The sequence below is a fragment of the Mya arenaria genome, chromosome 10, assembly GCF_026914265.1.
Source record: "Mya arenaria isolate MELC-2E11 chromosome 10, ASM2691426v1".
In the NCBI taxonomy this organism is placed as follows: domain Eukaryota; kingdom Metazoa; phylum Mollusca; class Bivalvia; order Myida; family Myidae; genus Mya; species Mya arenaria.
In genome coordinates, this window is record NC_069131.1 from 70,011,356 (window position 1) to 70,029,721 (window position 18,366).

General features: G+C 32.6%; 2 protein-coding genes across 2 annotated transcripts in view; both read right to left on the minus strand.

Annotated features, from left to right (window-relative positions):
- Window positions 1-415: 415 nt before the first annotated feature.
- On the minus strand, window positions 416-2,342 carry LOC128204978 (scavenger receptor class F member 2-like). Its single transcript, XM_052906374.1, has 4 exons — window positions 2,129-2,342; window positions 1,841-1,964; window positions 1,452-1,516; window positions 416-1,073 (listed from the first exon to the last, which is right to left on the minus strand). The coding sequence occupies exons 1-4, from the start codon at window positions 2,340-2,342 to the stop codon at window positions 913-915; spliced, it is 564 nt and encodes a 187-aa protein (XP_052762334.1). The 3' UTR covers window positions 416-912.
- Window positions 2,343-6,571: 4,229 nt separating this feature from the next.
- LOC128205727 (receptor-type tyrosine-protein phosphatase alpha-like) overlaps window positions 6,572-18,366 on the minus strand; it is a 42,361-nt gene continuing 30,566 nt past the window's right edge. Inside the window, exons 15-20 of the mRNA XM_052907639.1 lie at window positions 9,127-9,203; window positions 8,728-8,862; window positions 8,299-8,433; window positions 7,847-8,001; window positions 7,426-7,561; window positions 6,572-7,154 (exon numbers count right to left, since the gene is read on the minus strand). Coding sequence (XP_052763599.1) covers window positions 7,071-7,154; window positions 7,426-7,561; window positions 7,847-8,001; window positions 8,299-8,433; window positions 8,728-8,862; window positions 9,127-9,203 — 722 coding nt within the window. The 3' untranslated portion in view covers window positions 6,572-7,070. The remainder of the gene's footprint in view (window positions 7,155-7,425; window positions 7,562-7,846; window positions 8,002-8,298; window positions 8,434-8,727; window positions 8,863-9,126; window positions 9,204-18,366) is intronic.

Sequence of the window (18,366 nt, forward strand, 5' to 3'; positions counted from 1 at the left end):
AAGAACTTTTTCTATCATTGGTAAAATCGTGAAAAAAAGATTTTGTCAAAATATTAAAGTTGACCGTTTGCAACAAGACAATTTAACTTCTGAAGAATGCACCTTCCAATCATGATTTAGGATGTCGTACACGCAATTATCATGTTGCTCCATTTTTAAATATTAAGATTATAAAAATCGTACTCCTTCTTCTTAATTCCTTTAAAATCTTCTTTTTTTAATCATTTCGTATGCAACATTTCAAACGTTTATTTCAAACTATTTTGTATATACATATTAATGAGTCATACAGACAGATATATAAAACACATTAATGTTAACACATGTATGTACACAATATAGACCCGTTCATGTACAATCATTAACTTCAAGATTATTGATCATCGATTGCTAGTAAACAATTTTCCCTGGAAACTGATATAAAAACATTAATATTTGTGTTAAGTATTCATTACCCTTATGAAACAAACACATTTGTTATTAAAACAAATATACATATGCAAATGAATGCCCATATTTGATATGAATTTTTCTAGGTTCTTAACTACACGTAATTCAATCTGCTGGCTGTAAATTTCTTTATTAATACATAGAGATAATGAACATTGGACTCATTCTGTAGTTTTTCGCATAAATATCATTATGGAAATATTTAAAAACTTCAATTCCCAATAGTTCTAAAATCCTAAGAAAACTTACACTAACCGGAACTGATGTGTGTCAGCGTTTAGATAATTTAACGATAACACATAATTTTAGCGCTTATTGTTAACGTTTGATCCTTAACGGGAGTATTGAACGATGAGGGCTCAATGTATTTAAAAAAAAATACAAATAGTGCATATATTGTTACAAATGCAACAATCAGCTATTGATATCCACTGACGTACAAGCTGTGCCTTTCTTGATTCGTTAATTGTGGCTATCCTCATTGGGCTCATTATACGCATCTTCGCTCGTACCATGTTGGACAAAAGTAGTTTCACACATGTCGTACACCGTTTGGTCCGAGCTGTTTCTTCTTTCGTCCTGAACTAACCGCTCAACGTCTTGTTCAGGTGAAAAAGTCAAACCTGTAAATGATAAATTTTCAGTTGCATTATAACAACAACAATTATTCAATATGCATTTTTATCGAATTATTATTATTTAGTTCTAATTACTGTAACAAAAACAATAACACTTCGATAAATTTGTTTCATATCATGAAATAAACGTTCTTTAGGTAAACAGCATTTTGTGTAAAGGCTCGATATGATCGATAACTTTCTCAAAATGGAGAATATATGTTTGAAAAATGCAGTTTTGTACTTTTATATTGTATTATATTATTTATGTGTTATTCAAGAAAATCAGAATATTTTAAGTGAAAGTATTGTCATGACTCTATTTGAACATGTTTCGTGAATCTGGCCTTAAATGTTTGTAGTAATCGTATTAAAAAAACGTACCACCATTGATGGTGTCTCCTGTCGAGGTGGCCATGTCTATATTTTCATTTCCATGCTTAAATAATCTGAAACATAACAGACCATTCTATTTATTCAATATTATGCAACGCTAAAGTATATCGAGGTGTATCAGCCCTCATACATATTGTGTTTTTTAAGTTAAATTTATTAATGCAAATGATAAAATTATAGTTTGAATTATTTATCCGGTATCATGTCTTTAGAACAAAAACATAGGCTATTATAAGCCATTGAAATATTTTAAACTTTTGGACATTTTTGTTTACTAGATAATGTCAAGCTAGATAAACCTAATCCTGCTGAACCTAACGTCAAGAAGTGTGTTTGTCTTAGTTTGAACAAATACAACCCAATTCAGTAACACTTACTGACGTTTCCAGATGTATACTCCAATCAAAGAAATGATTAGTCCAGCCACAAACCCAATAAATGTTGCTACTACAGTAAGGCCAGGGCTGATACCATCTGTTTCAGTTTCATGATTTTGAAAGCCTGTAATGTTTGAATTGATGAAAAAAGTGCACCTACGGACATGCTCCTATAATCAAATCACATTTGGTTACAATACTATTTTAAAAAAAGAAGTGGACTCATACTATTCTTTAATGTTTTGCAAAATATAAAATATTCATATAAAGACGTATTCTAAACGTTACCTGCAACGTTATCTATGCAGGAGTATGTGTTATTCCTCAAAAAAGCTCCTTGTTTACACGATATGTTGCAGTTTTCTCCGTAAAAGTCTGAAATGCATTTCGTGCATGAACCATCTCTTATGCAGATTCTATTAGTGCAGCCTTGAGAACATTTTAAATTGCATCTAGGTCCATGAAAGCCAGCAATACATTCCAGACATGTTCCATTCCTCATACAAACTTCATCAACACATCCGTTCGAGCATTTTGCATTACATTGATCTCCATAATATCCAGCAATACATTCCTGACGACATGTTCCATTCCTCATACAAACTTCATCAACACATCCAAAAGAACATAGTTCATGACACATATCTCCGTAATATCCAGGATAACACAAAGAACATGTTCCATTTCTCAAACAGGATCCACTAAAACATCCCTTAGAACACAGTCTGTTACAGTGTACCCCATATATTCCAAAAATACAGTCCGTGCATCTGCTTCCTGTAAAAGATTCGCGACATGCACAATTACCATCATTGTTACAAGAAAAGTTTATACACCCAACTGAGCAAGGAGTTACGCAAAACGCAGTGGTATTGAAAAATCCAGGTTTACAGGAATGGCATTCCGTCTCATCTGCACTTCGACAGTTTTGATGGAGACAATTAAAGGCGCAACTAGATCCATATTTGCCTTCAATACAATGGTCACAATGCGTCCCCTCAAAATTAGAACTACAATCGCAAATGCCGCTATCTAAACAAAGTCCGTCCTTGCATCCTACCGAGCACGACTTATTGCACAAATTTTCTTTGTCATAAAATGTATCTAGGCAGGCGAAACACAGTTTTGGCTGACTTGGATCACAAGAAGAGCAATTTCCGGGGCATCGATTACGACATCTATGGCCCCATATTCCGTCGACACAACCATTTAAACAATAGTTGTCTCCGATCCCTTTCTGAAAACCACATCGTTCCACTCCTCCCCTACAGCAGACACAGTTTGCACTACAGTCTTCCTCAACCCCGTCTATAATGGCTGTAGCTAAAGAGCAATTCTTAACATACGTATTTTGTCCAATTAAATACTTGGTAAACAGTTACAAAACGAATCTACACCATTCATGCATGGTATTTCTTTATTAATATGGATAATAAAAAAAAACATATTATAACGAAATAGCCATGAAATTACCTGCGTCATATGCGGGAAAACAGCAGAATAAAATAACTATCAGCATAATCATTTTGCCTCAAAACCAATGGTGCTTGGGACGTTTCCTGTTCAAAATGTTAATATTAGTAAATTTCCCAGAAAGTAGAAACATGTATTTCGTGATGCTTTTAAACAATAGTCATTGGTATAAAATTTACAGTAGTAAATAAAACAATGTTAAAGATATTCATATTTTAAATCAACGAAGCAACGAGAAACGTCAACAAATCATACATTTAAAAAGATTATATACAATAGTTGCAAAACATGAAGTCAACTGACCTGTAGGAAAAGTATACTCACATATATAAGATTTATTCAATTTATAATCACATTCAACTCTTGAAGATTATATATATGTTAAGGCTTCTATTTTGCCAATAATCTAAAATCTAAAATATGAGCCGAAAACTTCACAATATAAAACATGATGATAACTTCCTTATGAAGTATTGAATGCTACATGTATTGTATCGGGAAGTGCTAACTGTCATATGACCCATTGTTTGGTTAATGTGGAAAATGTTATTCATCAACACTTTCCTGTTGAATTATGAAGTTATAATGAGGTTTCATTTACTTGTGAATAAGAGCCCTTCTGCTCTTGCCTATATAAGTTGTGACAAAAATGGAAACAACAGCGCCCATGCAAACGTAATTGGAAATCATAAAACTACGTGTTCAGAATCGTTTATCGTTCACGATGTTCCTAGAATGTCTCATGGTTCCGTTTTTCCTGCATATATGTTTGTCTATACACGCGTTGGAGAAATCCGTAAATTTGTTGCATTTTCAAAATATTTTACAAGAACATTAAACGATCTATATAAGTCAGATCGTTTTCTTAAATATATCGTTTGGAATATACGTCTTCAATTACTTGTCTTAAACATGTAAATATTTAATATCATGGATAAACATTGTATATATGTCGTTGATGAGTTAAAAGGTCTATGTACAGCTAATATCAATGTTGGCATCCAGTTGTTACGCTCATTCGCATTGCTCAGCCTTATTTTTATCAGACTGGTATTATATTATTTATTATTTATTATTTTTTATTTCGGGTTTAAAACAGTAACGGATTAATCGTCTGCATTGTGTCATTTGCAGTTTATTTGCAATTAAAACAAATATATTTAAAAAGGAAAAACGTCCGATAAATGCATCAAGCGGGGGGGGGGGGGGGGAGGGGGCGTAGTTTTGTATCATGCAAACATTAAGTTGGAAAGTGCTTTAATGCAACCAAAACGGCGGATTTGTAAGGGCAAATAACGGTTCTGGTACCATCATTTGCCTTTAAGTGGATTTTCACTTTAAAATTTGAAATAAGTATGCATCCAGTATGTGGCGAAAAACATATTCGTCAATCGGTATCTTAGTTTGAAGTCATTGCTTTTAAGATTAAACAAACCCTATTAAACAAATTGTGAGCTACGATAATATGCTATGTTATAAAAAAAACGGGTTGATTTTTCCACAATTGTTCTTATTTTCGCTGCAAATATGGCATTTCTGTGCATGTTGTAACTGTCCTTGCATGTGTATATATATTCCTGTTTTTCAAATGTCTCTGTCGGAGATCTTTCTGATCTGCTTAAAGAAGGGTCGTTTTAAGGAAAGAATTTCATCCTTATCGGGCTATGAACGCAGTTGGGCTGGTTAAAGTGTGTCGAGATCGAAGTACTCCATGCGTACTTTTACCAGCCTAACTGCCTTCATGTCCCCGATAATAACATCAATTATGCAATTTATTTCTTATATTTACACCAATAGTTCCTTATTTCCTTCATTTCCTTTAAGATAAGCTTACAGAAATTCTTTTTCATCCATTCTGTAAATTGAACGACCCGACCGTAAGCGGAAACAGTATATCAAATAACGCCAATAATGAAAAAAAGATCAACCACTTCAAATCACTTTTAAACGTAAATTTGAAACACTTATGACAACAATACATATCATTACTGTTCACTTTCTGGAATGTTGATTGAAGTTTTCCAGTGCCTGCTGACACAATAAAAACAAAAACTAGATAAAAAAGTTTCATATTTATTGTTATGCGATGATTCACGATCCGAACATATCCGAAGATGTCGCGTTCATTGGATGATAATAACAAAAGCAGTTCATTTAAAGAATATAATTTTAGGTGTAAATATTTACAGATTAAGAGTGAATACATCGCTAGGTTGTTGACCAGTTTTTGGTGAAATAAAGCGAAATATGTTATTTGTTGTGTACATTTCCGTAAACTTCGTATTACAAGGTCAAAGGTCTTTTAAAGGTATGTAATGGATAAATTAACATCGAATTCATGTAAAAGCTGTTATTTTCGACTGTAATTTGTTTTGTTCCAAAAGAAGTTCCTTAAATGATATGTTCACTCTTTTCTTTTCAGTGAAAATATACTATTTAATTATGTCATTTCACTGATAAAATTCATTATTTCATATGTATTGCATTATTTTAACACAACAGGAACAAAATGAGCAAAACATCATTTACTCTACTGAGTATTGCTATTGTGAATGTATAAATTAGTTACCGCCTTTCCATAAAGTAAGCTTGCGCGCATGCTATACATTTTTAGTAAGCCCAAGAAGAAAAACAAACAATAAAAGATATGAAAATATATTAATACTATCAACTTTAATGACTTTAAAAGAAATAAAGCAAACACATTCAAATCGATTATCTGTAAACTGAGTATTTCATTCAGTCATGGAATAAGATAAAATATATTTACAAAATTTATTGTCAACATTTATTATTTATTACCATTAACTGATGACCGAACAAAACATACCAACTCCATCGTCCTTTCTGTGCAATAAGAATAACAACGAATTATTGGCCAAAAAATTGTTAAGTCCAAGCATAATCCTGTTAACAATGTTAATTACAGATTTTCAACTCGATTATTCTTTCCTAAACGTTTTACTGAAAATTATGATTTTAAGAAATTTGAACGTAAGCTCATTGACAAGATGACCCGATTGTGTATAAAACATTACAAAACAAGTTTATATCATTAACTCTATAATCTAAGGAGATATTAGAAGAAACAATGTGCATGTATATATACAACAATATAATTTAATTTATGAATTAAAACACAGACTATTGGTGAAATTCCATTCGCAATTTGAGATAAAGAATGCACACTATAGATATGAAAACATGACAATGTATAAATCCAAAAGAACAATTTTGCTGTCGGCAAATGTAAAATTGACATGTTCATGAACTATGCAAGGATATATCTAAATTATACCAATTTGTTATGACATATTTGTATTAAATATTTACCGTTAATTATATGTCACAATATGTATATAGACACATAATTAATAGAAGGTTTATGTTGATGACAGCTAGCAACAATTGCATTTCAGCTATATGTTATGTAAATGTCCACATTTTACTGCTCATATTTTGTTTATATAATAACACACTTACAAAGATAAACCTTATACACCTACATACAGGCTGTTTTAAACGTTAGATAATAAAAATTGTTGATAAAAAAATCCATTCCGATTTCATTAATACATGTACAATATTGGATTAAATACAGTTTTATTCACATTTGATATCTTGCAAATAATTGCATATTAGTTATTTAGTAGATACTTGTATTTTTGTATGCACAACATACTTATATGCATTGTTTGTATTCAAATTTATCACCAGTTTTACATTCATCAGCCGTCTGGACAACAAGTTAAAATTTTCAAGTTTCTTCATGAAAGTTTGCGTACACTTCGAACGAACGAAGATACTCCGATACGCAGCCATGACAGAACACAAATTGTTCCTGAAAACACAAATTATAAACTGCCGTTAAAAAGAGTTCGATAATTTCAACTTCATGCGTACTTCTTTTATACAATGATCGAACATACGGACCATTAACTGATACCGGTATCCGTCGCTTATATAAAATGGAAACAATTCAATAAACAGGGAACCATTCCCATCAATGTTTTTTAACAACGTAGCGTTTGTCGAACGAATAATAAGGATGCGATATTTGAATTAATAATATATATTGTGCGTTACATTTAGATTGATAAGAGGAATATCACCTGATTGGGGATCGCTAGCCGCCGTGTGGTTTTTATTTTCCTTACAGCGTTGAGTACACTGACTTCATGTTCCACGGCCATTTTGGTGAGAAGCAACGACACCACGCAGAACAGGCCGCTTTTGCCCGCACCATCACTTTGTTAAGGAGACAAGATTACAAGCAGTAAGTATTTTTTCAACCCTTACATATCATGCGGTTATGCAATATTTCTAACAGATTCTATTCTTCATGGAGATAAAATGTGAAACGGAATATAAAGATCTTGGCTTACGTTTATGCCACGACAATTATTTGGATAAAATATTACAGTCTTATGTTGAACAATTATTGCCTTTGTTTAGGATTCATTTCGACATTTTGCTCACAAGCTTAATTGCAGTTTAAACGATGAAAACCAAAATTGAAAAGTATTTCCTTACAAACAATGGACCAGAATCGGTCCGTCATCTTGCTGTTTCACGACTTTCTCTATCACGTTCAGAAATGACAGAAAGTTTGTTGTTGATCTTGGAATATTCTTCATCTCATCCCAGTCAGTATATTGAAGATGTTGAATGGATCGATCTGTGCTATTCTGAAACGATAATTATCTACACGTTAGACTATCATATTGTTTTGACATGATCCAATGTCAATTGCACTTCAGTGCGTATATCTAGCAGTTTATATTGAATATTGAGATGATGTACAGTACAAAAATAGTGTTACGTAAAATGTCCTGAATAGTGAGGCTTTTTTACAACGAATACGGATTTCTACACTCGTAACATATTACGTATACACCAACGTTTAAACCCGATAGTTTCGGCATAACAATGTTTGTATGATAAGTAGTTGTCCAGTGAGTGAGTCAACTTTTGTTAGTACTTACTCCTGCCTCTTTGTGCTGTATTGTCAATGTTCGTTCTGTGTAGAATGTTCTATTTTCCTCCCTTGAGCTGCTGACTTGAAACGTTCCCTTCTTTAAAATGTCTTGGTTTGCCGCAGGGTAATACATTCCAATATTCTGCAACAAGTGTAATTAAGAGGAGATCTCAATGAAATCTAAATTGCATTATACTGTTTTCAATAACTAAATTCAACATGCTGGTACAAATATTATATATATTCAACTGTGCAGTATTTGGTTTTCAGTCTCGACGAGTAACCTACGCCTGTTTGACGTGAACATTATCTGATTAAATAAACATGGATTATAATACATTTATATCATATTATTTCTTTGATTTAAAAGCTTGATAACTGGTGAATATTTATGTAGTGTATCTGGCGATAAAATCGTAGACAGTGTACACTAAACCTTTTGTTTGTCCATATTAGCTTCGAAACTGACGATACACGAACAGCTCTCTTGGACAACAAGCGTCAAAAAGTCAATGATTGTCTCTGAAAGTGGAGTCTGCGCTACCAGGTAACGTTTTTTGATTCTGAAGCTCTGTAACAAACGGGAGAATATAATCCATATAACTGCGGGAACAGCGTACACTTTATGACAAGTGTTTTATTGATGACAACGTTCAGTTATTAAAAGGAGAAAGCACCGACATGTTTGAAAAAAATCAAATAAATTTGCTTGTGATATAATCGGACGATGTTCAATTTCATTTCGTAATAAATGGCCTGTATAATTCAACTAATATTGATATCGTTTTTTTAATCGACTTAACAAATAACATGTAGAAAATTGGATAATGCTTACATGAATATAAACAGCATTGATATAGTCTGAAGCTCCTGGTTTTAAATTCAGATGAAGTCGGGGTCTGTTTTCGTTTCCTGAACAAAAGCAAGCTTATCAATATCAGCTTTGGAAAGACAGGACGTCGGTTTAAAATTGATCATTTTGTTCCATTTACGTTGTAGCGAGATTTGTTTATTTATAAAGTCAAAAGTCATTTTTGGTTATTAGACAGTTATTACCTTCTGATAAATGTTTTATTTGTGTCAGACAATAATCCGGACTAAATTTTGTTTACAAGTTATTTGACACGCTATCAGCTCATTTCTGTAACTTACCCGGGATATCAGCATTTGTTCTGTTTTTATTTAGGTGCTGTTTATTTCGTTCAACCGCTTCTGTTTCATATTTTGATCGTTTTTCGACCGTGTGCTGCAGTTGCTAAAAACAAAATCGTCAAATATTGACGCAACGTAAAATATATGCTTCACTGAAGAGTTAGATATGGCAGCTACGCAGAACACAATATACATGATATATATCAAGTATTAACCTTCAAAAAAATAAGATTTGAATTATCGTTCAGGTCAGCTTTCTGGTGCTGTCGGCTTTTGTAATGAAAAAAATGAAGTACGTGAAAAATAAGCATTCCAACAAAACAGAGGAGACAACCGTAGGATATTATGTAGGCAAAACATACTGAAGTAGACTCTCTTTTATGCAAAAGTGAAAGGCCGAAAACTGTCAATTTTATGAGAAAGTCTAGTCCGAGGCACGCATTGCCCAGGCTGTTTTTCGCTGTCATAAATGATAGTCTGAGTCGTTTAACATACTTAAAACATGTAAACAACAAGTTTTATATCATTAATTTTAGGACACTATTGTCAAATTACGGGACACTTTCACACCCATTGAAAATATGTTAATGATATGAAGCTCTTTGGCAAATAATAATAAGTTTGCGCTATTGAACATTTAAATTGTGAAATATTATGTTGATTATAATTTAAAATAAAAATCTTTAAAATTAAACTTCTACGGATGTATAAAACCTGCAAACTGTGTTATCAGTGTGCATAATTCCCTTAATACTGAAGCTTTATTTTTTCTCTTTAAGGGATAAACAAAAATACAAAAATAAACATGTTCCTTTTCCCCAACCTCAAGCCTCAGTCACGTCTTTATTGGACATTGAGTTGTTACAACCTATAAATCGGAATTTTATGAACAATATTTGTATGAAAAACTAAAGAAACAAGCTCAGTTGCCAAAAGTTTAATCAATTTATCTTTAATATTATTTTTTAAACCAAAACAAAAACGGTTTTTAAGTCATTTTTCATCACATAAGTGGATAGCTTGTTTTACAATTTTGATTGCATTTACAAGAAAAAAACAAGATTTTAACGCAAGTCATGGTTCTATCGTCTTGGTTCTAAAGCATGTTTAACGCAAAATACTACTACTTCTAATGACTGTCCATTACTGTCCATTATTAAACTATTTAATAGTCCATTCTCCAAATGTTGGACAGTTAGTAGAAATAAAGTACGGACGCAGTCAAATAACCAATATAGAGTACAAAAAGAATGGATGACAAACATATGTTAATAATTGTTATCAGTAAAATATTTATCAAGTTTACCTTGAACAGACTATTCAGTTCTTGTGTAGTGAAATTGTTTATGTACTGGTTGAAGTTTTCTCCCTTGATTTGTTCGCAATCGAAAGTAAGTGAATAAATCGCGGCGGTGTGCAGAAACTGATACTTCCCAAGGAACGAGAATATGACACTTATATTACATCATTAGTAATAGATGTTACTCTGTCTGCAAAGAAGCACAACTGTTCAATATTTACATAATGTTAATTATTTTACACATTTGGTTTCAGTTAACAATATCTCAGTAGTTTAAATTTCATCTGCACAATGTGTCTTGACTTTGTAGACGATAGTTAATATAAACTAATAATAATAAATAATTAATACATAGCTTACTAGTGCGTGCAAGTTTTACACGAGCATTTGAAAGAGTACCACATAAAGCAATGGAAATTCACTAGAGAAAGTCATGATTTGTTTACAAAGCCGATACAAGTATTATCTATATATAGTTGTACAGTATCTAATCAGCAATATTAAAATTTTATATGTCAGTGCTGGTAAACATATATTTTTATCTGTTTTTTTCGAGAGTATTGAAACAATTGGATAACCAAAATCCTTTCAAATTTGCTTCGTTTTGGTGTTTTGCAAAATCAGAGTTTATTTTAGAACTAATATTATCTTACCAATGTCTGAACCATATTTGGCCTATTCTGGCGCATTCTGTTGACACATCCCGCGATGTCAATGGCTCCTTCCGCCTCACCTTCTTTTGTCAGGATGTCCAAGGCAATATATGTGCCTGTTCTTCCGACGCCAGCACTTAAAAGCGAGAGTGGAACACAGTCAAATGCTAAGAAGGCGCTTCAAACTCGTGAAAAGCAGTTTTGAAAACATAAACATTTTTATCTTTACAAGATTAACTTCTTTGTAAAAGTGGGAAGCTCGTACTGTAAACTATTCCTAGGTAAGGGAAAATTAATATCCCCATTACTTTCACATAAATAAAATATAAGTTTAATTCATGGAGAGGAAAAAAGTATTCTTCACAATCATTATTCGTTTTCAATTCCTAAAATATGTCATTTAAGAATACAAGTTTTTGCTGAAAGTTCAAAAATAGAGTTCGGTCACAAGAAAGCTTATATACTCTCATTTAGTAGACTTTATTAGATACAAGTACACACCTGCAATGTACAACCGTAGGTCCATTTAGTGGACTCTGAGTACTGAGAACCCGCTGTCGGAACTCTATCATCGCAGTAACATCGTCGGGTACCGCTTTTTCAGGCCAACACGTGAACTGCAAATGGTGCAACGTCCTTTCTTCGGTATCCTACATATATATGATGGTTCAAGTACGATACTTTTAATATGTTTATGAAATAGTATTTGAATTCAGTTGCTTCTTCTCTATACTGTTAAACGCAAGCACAAACTTCATCAACTGATGTATATTGCTTGGTTGAATGGTGAGCATTCCTTTGTTTATCTTATAATCGAACATTGAAGTTTAATATGTGCGCCCTTAAACTCATTCTTGGTTATTGTTTGGATACTCGGCTTGGCGCTGTACATTGATTTGCGAATTCAAACTGTCTGCATGATTCATTATATGTGTGAGTTCGTGTGAACACGAATGTTTATCAAATTTAACAATACAAATAATATCCCCAACGTAGGAATTTCACTATCAATGAATTAAACATTTCAAGAATCCAGGTAAAAGATACATCTTAAAGTCCTTAAATTTGATTTACATAGAGAGGAATTTCGAATATGAGGTTGAAAATATGGATGAAAACTCTAGGACAAGAATAAGCTGTTTTCATTCGTTAATGGAACTAACTCGTGTTACTGACCTGATCTAAATACATATTGCACGTGCACCACCACACTATCGATATGCACTTCTCAGATATGCTTTATGAATTCCTGTTACTTAGAAATGGCTCCGGATTGGCAATTGTCAATAACAATTGCATGAATGACCCGAGAAAGAATAATTTTGCGCGTGTACCAGCGCCCTGTGTTAATGCACAATAGACATATACTTTAAAAACATTTGTCCATAGTAATGACTCCTGACGGAGAGACGGACGGAAAACGCCAAATCTATACCCATCTAAATGTTCTTTTGAGCGGGTGATTATAAGGCAAATTAAATTCTGAATTAAAAAACACGAACGAATTGTTTTATTGTGTTCATCACTTAATACTGTATCTAGCTTTTAACATCATACTGCCTTAATTTCATATTCGAAACCACTTTCATAATGTGATTGCATTATCTGAAATTGTTGTCTTTCGTATAAATTTACTTTGTGGTTAGAATACTTATATCCAGAAAAGAAAATTTATATCACAATGAAACAGGTGAAATTCACATTTTTTTTTAATAACTCGTGCACAGTCTCTCAGTGTAAGTTATAAATAAATCTAGCAGAGAAATATAACTAAATATATCAGTGAAATATAATAAGGCATATTATTAAGTCTTTGTCATGTTATAAAAACGACTTTGTTAAAATAACGATAGGCAATCTATAAATTTAAACCCGAATGACGGTTTACGTTAAAGTTACTTAAGTCAAACATGCAAGTTTAATGAGCTTGTGGAGGCATTGCGGTTTTATATTGACAATACACCTTTAGAAATTGGGCATTTACCCTTCGAGAAGCGCTTTTTCATTTCACGTCATAGATGATATTCTCACCATATTATGTAATATGAATAAATTTAATCCATAAACTAGAAAAACGTGTTTTAAAAGTGAATTAAATGCATAGACCAGAGTTAACTTTGTATAAGAGGTATTTTCACATAATGTTATCGGATTTCATTTTGAGATAATTTTGAGATAAACGATATTTATAAACATGTAAACTTGGAAGAGTTCCATTTGTGTTGAAATAAAATATTACTTAAACCTTGGACGACCTATTCTCCGAAAGCGCACAATACGCGCCGTGAAAATGCAGCTTCTGTTTGACGGAGACTATCATTGAAACAGTAGTCATAGATGTACCTATTCCAATGCCAGTTAGTACACGATAAATTGCACTCTATTTTCAAGAACCATTAAAACAGACTCAATGACATCCAATGGTATGTATATTATGTCGGCTCACCAGGGTCACTGTGAACGTCCTTCTAGTAAACTCGGCATACTCATCATCCGAGCGGTTCTCCACCATTATATCACCATACTTCTTAGTTGTGCCAGGGTTCGGCCAATACTGCTCGCATTTAGGAGACTGAAATAGCATACCTTTATTCTTTACCAACGTACACCATTCAAATAAGGTTTAATCGATAATCAATGGTAGTATAATAATAGTAGTTTCAGTAACAAGGAACCTTAAATACACAGGTTTACTCCCACAAGTATATCGTCATACGTCAGCAAGTGAAATTCTTATTACAAACGACTACATAAGGCGTATTCATACATTTAAAACAACGACAGTGATTTAGTGTTCTTGTAAAAGAGTAAGTAAGTCAGATGTAAAAGCGAAAAACGAAAAAATTTGAATATTATACACGGATTGATCACGTGGCTGAAATGTACATGTGGCTCGAAAACTGTTAAAAGTCAACATAAACCATGTGTCATAATATTTGAAAGACTAAAATAACATGTGACATACCATTTGAAAGATCATGGTCCCTGTTTCAATAATATTTCTTAGTCGTAAACCTTACTCTCCTTAAAAGTGCTCGAGTTCAACCGTTAACTTACGGGCAGAGTCTACATGATAAATGTCCTTACGATACATTAATTGAAACGCAGCTTACGCCAAAAACGGAGTTACAACTACAAAGTCAAACCTTACGATTTGTATTGACATGGGGCCTATGAGAACATTGTCTTAATATCTTAAAGAATACTTACATTTACAACATTACATTTTAAAGATTATGTGACATAACATGTTAAAGACTATAAAAGAAATTAGAGTTTTAGAAAAAACTATATTGACCATACACATTTGTGTTCGATATATTTTTCTTATATATTTGTAATTATATTGTAATGACAAAAAGGACATAATTGCACAATTGTAACCATGATATGCAAAGGGCTATTTTGTGTTTTTACTTTAATAGCTTATTTCGTCATAACGTTATCATCTAGAGTACTTTGACAATTGTTTTAGTTTTATACTTACACTGTGCTCAACCATGTTGGTAACCATAACAATCTTCTCAACCCTCTGTTGCCAAATCATTCTCCAAAATAAGCTAAAATCCCCTAATTGATTGGACATCGGACCTAGAACGGAAGTATGTAAAACGCCGATATCATTTAATGTTTATATACAAATTGAATGATACCACGAATACATTAAATTAAAAGTTAAGTAAGTACAATAAATTTGGAATAAATAAATCTAATTATTATATCGTTCCCTTTAGACAAACGATAAGAAGGACAACCATTGGTTAATGCCATCTGTTTAATGGGTTACTATGTTACTGGACTCAGATTATATGGAAACAGACATTAAATAAATCTACTTTTTGTGCTTAGTGATTTAAATGGTTTCCCCGAAGCTAAGACAAAATATACATTAATTTTGCTAAAAGTTGTTCGAATGGGTGTATTCAGGTATGCTGTGTTCAACAGTATGTATGCGTCATAATATCGAACTTTTTGAATTATCAGATAAACCGAGTGGCTATTAAACCATTGAAATCATGCACTGAGTGAGAATAATGCCATGCATTAAATTTCAAGCATTTAAATAACGAAACTATTTGTTTTCACAAAATGTTCTTATACAAATTGACACCTGGATTCGTGATATCGGTTTAATATTTCATTTTTCGTCTTACCTAATGTGGCGATATACTGCTTCGGCTTTTTATAACCCTGAAACGGTGCAATTGAATACATTAAATATAATCTGTTATCTGTTATTGTATCAAGGTTTAAACACTATGTCATTGGGTATTGTGATGACGTTTTTGAATAACACAATGGACAAGGAAGTCCCGAATACATCATGTTTCCATTTGACAGTACGAGTGCATGCCCACTAAACTACGAAGTATTTGTACTGCACAAACACTTATATGAGTAAAAAGTCACTATCCGCGTTATAAAAGTTACACTCAATCGCTTTAGTGTGAGTGTATTATTTAATCACGATAGTTCCAAGTGACGTAAATGTGTTTGTATCATGTTGTCAATGAAAACGTTTAATACATAGCGTGCAGTAGCTAAGTGAATAGCGTAGTTAGTCATCCTCATGGTATCTATAGATACGCACATTCTACTTGTTACCATTCCGATATAGAAATTAATGTGTGGTGTTAATAAGGAAAACACATTTTACAATACTATTTAACTTTACATACATTAATAAAGCTTGCGTTTATGTAGTCGGAACTGCCACTACCTCTAACCTTTACCCTCGAGTCATCATCTAAACGGTTAAAATGAAAGGAAAACAACAATGGTTTCAAATATTAATGTTTGAAATAAATATATTCTTATTTTCTAAGTAATATAAAAAATAAGTGGATTCGACTTATTCATGTAACAGTCAAACCACTCATGCAAATTAATCAATTACAACGCCAATTACGTACATGGATAAATGAAACAAGCAAATGATGTAATTTAAATCAGTATATAATACATTGTTATAGAATTGGAAAATTATATGCAATTTACGATTGTTAACGATACGTATTTAGACAGTTCATAGAATACTTTAATACGAACTTACTATAGTCAATTTGAAATCTTTAAGGAATAGCTATCACCTCGTTTCCATTGCTTCATTATCAACGGTCAAAAGATAGAACCGTCAAGTATGTGTAGCTTTTGTCAGATTAAACAATTGCACTATGAAATAACATTGGTCAACACTTACATGGATAAATGCCTTTGTATCGATTCTTACTCATGTTCTCCTTCTTCTGAGATTCCACATATGGCTTCATTAGACCGCGAGAAAAGTTCTGTAAACAAGGGATACTTTAACATACACATTTATAAATAAAACAAAAAAGACAAACATATTACTTCAATAAACGTATTTGGCGGAATACATACTATATCACCCATATTAACCCCATATTACTTTTTCTTGTTTTTCACTTAAAGGGATTCGCTCATGTTCAGGCACCAACACTCTTAACCGTGAAAGCATCTGAAAATACTAATATTATAACTACAAAAATACACTTAAAGTTTCTTACTTCCAAATATGATGTACCTTTAATAATGCAATTGTTTCAATTAAACCGAAAAGGATGAATTCATATCGGAAACAATGATTCTTATAAAGGATACCGCGTTTTATTTGAGAGGGGTGCAGAACACACAGTTTTCCTACCTAATGAGGCGATAGTTGTTGACTGTAGATCCTTAGGGACCCACCAGTCATTAAGTATTGGTGCGTTATCAACTATTAAATACACGGTTACAATCTTGTTATCAGTTAATAATATTTTCCATCAATGCATTACTAGATAAGTAGTTTAAAGTTGATCACTCAAAAGATATGTTTGTTATTTATGTGTACGCATTGATTTGATATACGAGTGACACTTCAAAGTATCAAAATGGTTCAAACACCAGGACTCATACACAAACGAAGAATAACTTAGCCTTTAAGCTTTTTGTTGAAACGCGTTACTAAAACTATTCAAAGCCGTGGACATCAAAGACGATATTTGAGCATATATCAACAATTGTTGATTAGTTCCAGCCGTCAACAAATTAGCTTTAGCACTCCTTATGGTTTGCCACACTTTATTTTGTCATACACAAAAAAAGTGCATTTTACAAAAAAACATGAGAGTTCCCATTTAAACGTCTTCGCTAGTCATAATGAATAAACATTGAACTATTTCGGTAATGTTCTGTTAGTATTACAAGTGTGCAAATGTTATTCTAATACTAGTAACCATAGGTAAACACTTGTTCCTGGAATATACCTCAAATTCTTCACCATACGCCTCAGGACTCTTTCCATCCACATACTTGACGAGTTGATCAATGGGTATCTTTGACTTCTTAGTTGATGAGCCAAGTTCATTATAGTACGTCTGATCGTCTTTGGAAGACTTGTCAAGACCCGTATTTTTTTCGTCATCTGTATAACACAATACACTAACTAAATAGAGTGAATATGAAGGTCACGTTAAATTATGTATACTTTCCAAATTAAACTTAACAGTGCTCATCCGCAATAAACTCTTACGAATACTCCCTTGTTATCGACTAACTTTTCTCTGTGTGTTACTCGTTTCTTACATTTGTCTAAAAATTGTGTATAATTTACCAACGGCCTATTAGTAACAGAAATGTTAACAATTCATCCAACTCGTTTGCAATTTATCTGAGACTAACAGAATTATTGTTTGAATTGATTTCAACCTCAAATCTAACAGAAAGCTTCCATAAGCTTACCTATCTCCAGGTCAATCTCGTTTTCGGATGCAGTTACTACACGTGCAGATTCATGCTGCTTGACGGAAACTGGCATTCTTGCTAGCGGCCGGGTACCAGTTTGGTTTGTTTTTTTAGATTCTCTCATGATCTGTCCTTCGTTGTAATATGTCCGTTCATTTGCTGGTGGTACTGACAGTTCAAATTGTTTTCAATCGACAGCGATTTATATAAACAAACACTAATA

What these genes read in the sequence shown, in the direction of transcription:
- LOC128204978 (XM_052906374.1), bottom strand. Translation starts at nt 2,342, where the DNA reads ATGAGGAATGGAACATGTCTGGAATGTATTGCTGGCTTTCATGGACCT. An exon ending in CTGCATAGATAACGTTGCAG is followed by an intron (nt 1,965 to 2,128) that starts GTAACGTTTAGA and finishes CAAACATTACAG; the next exon opens with GCTTTCAAAATCATGAAACT. An exon ending in AGGAGACACCATCAATGGTG is followed by an intron (nt 1,074 to 1,451) that starts GTACGTTTTTTT and finishes TATCATTTACAG; the next exon opens with GTTTGACTTTTTCACCTGAA.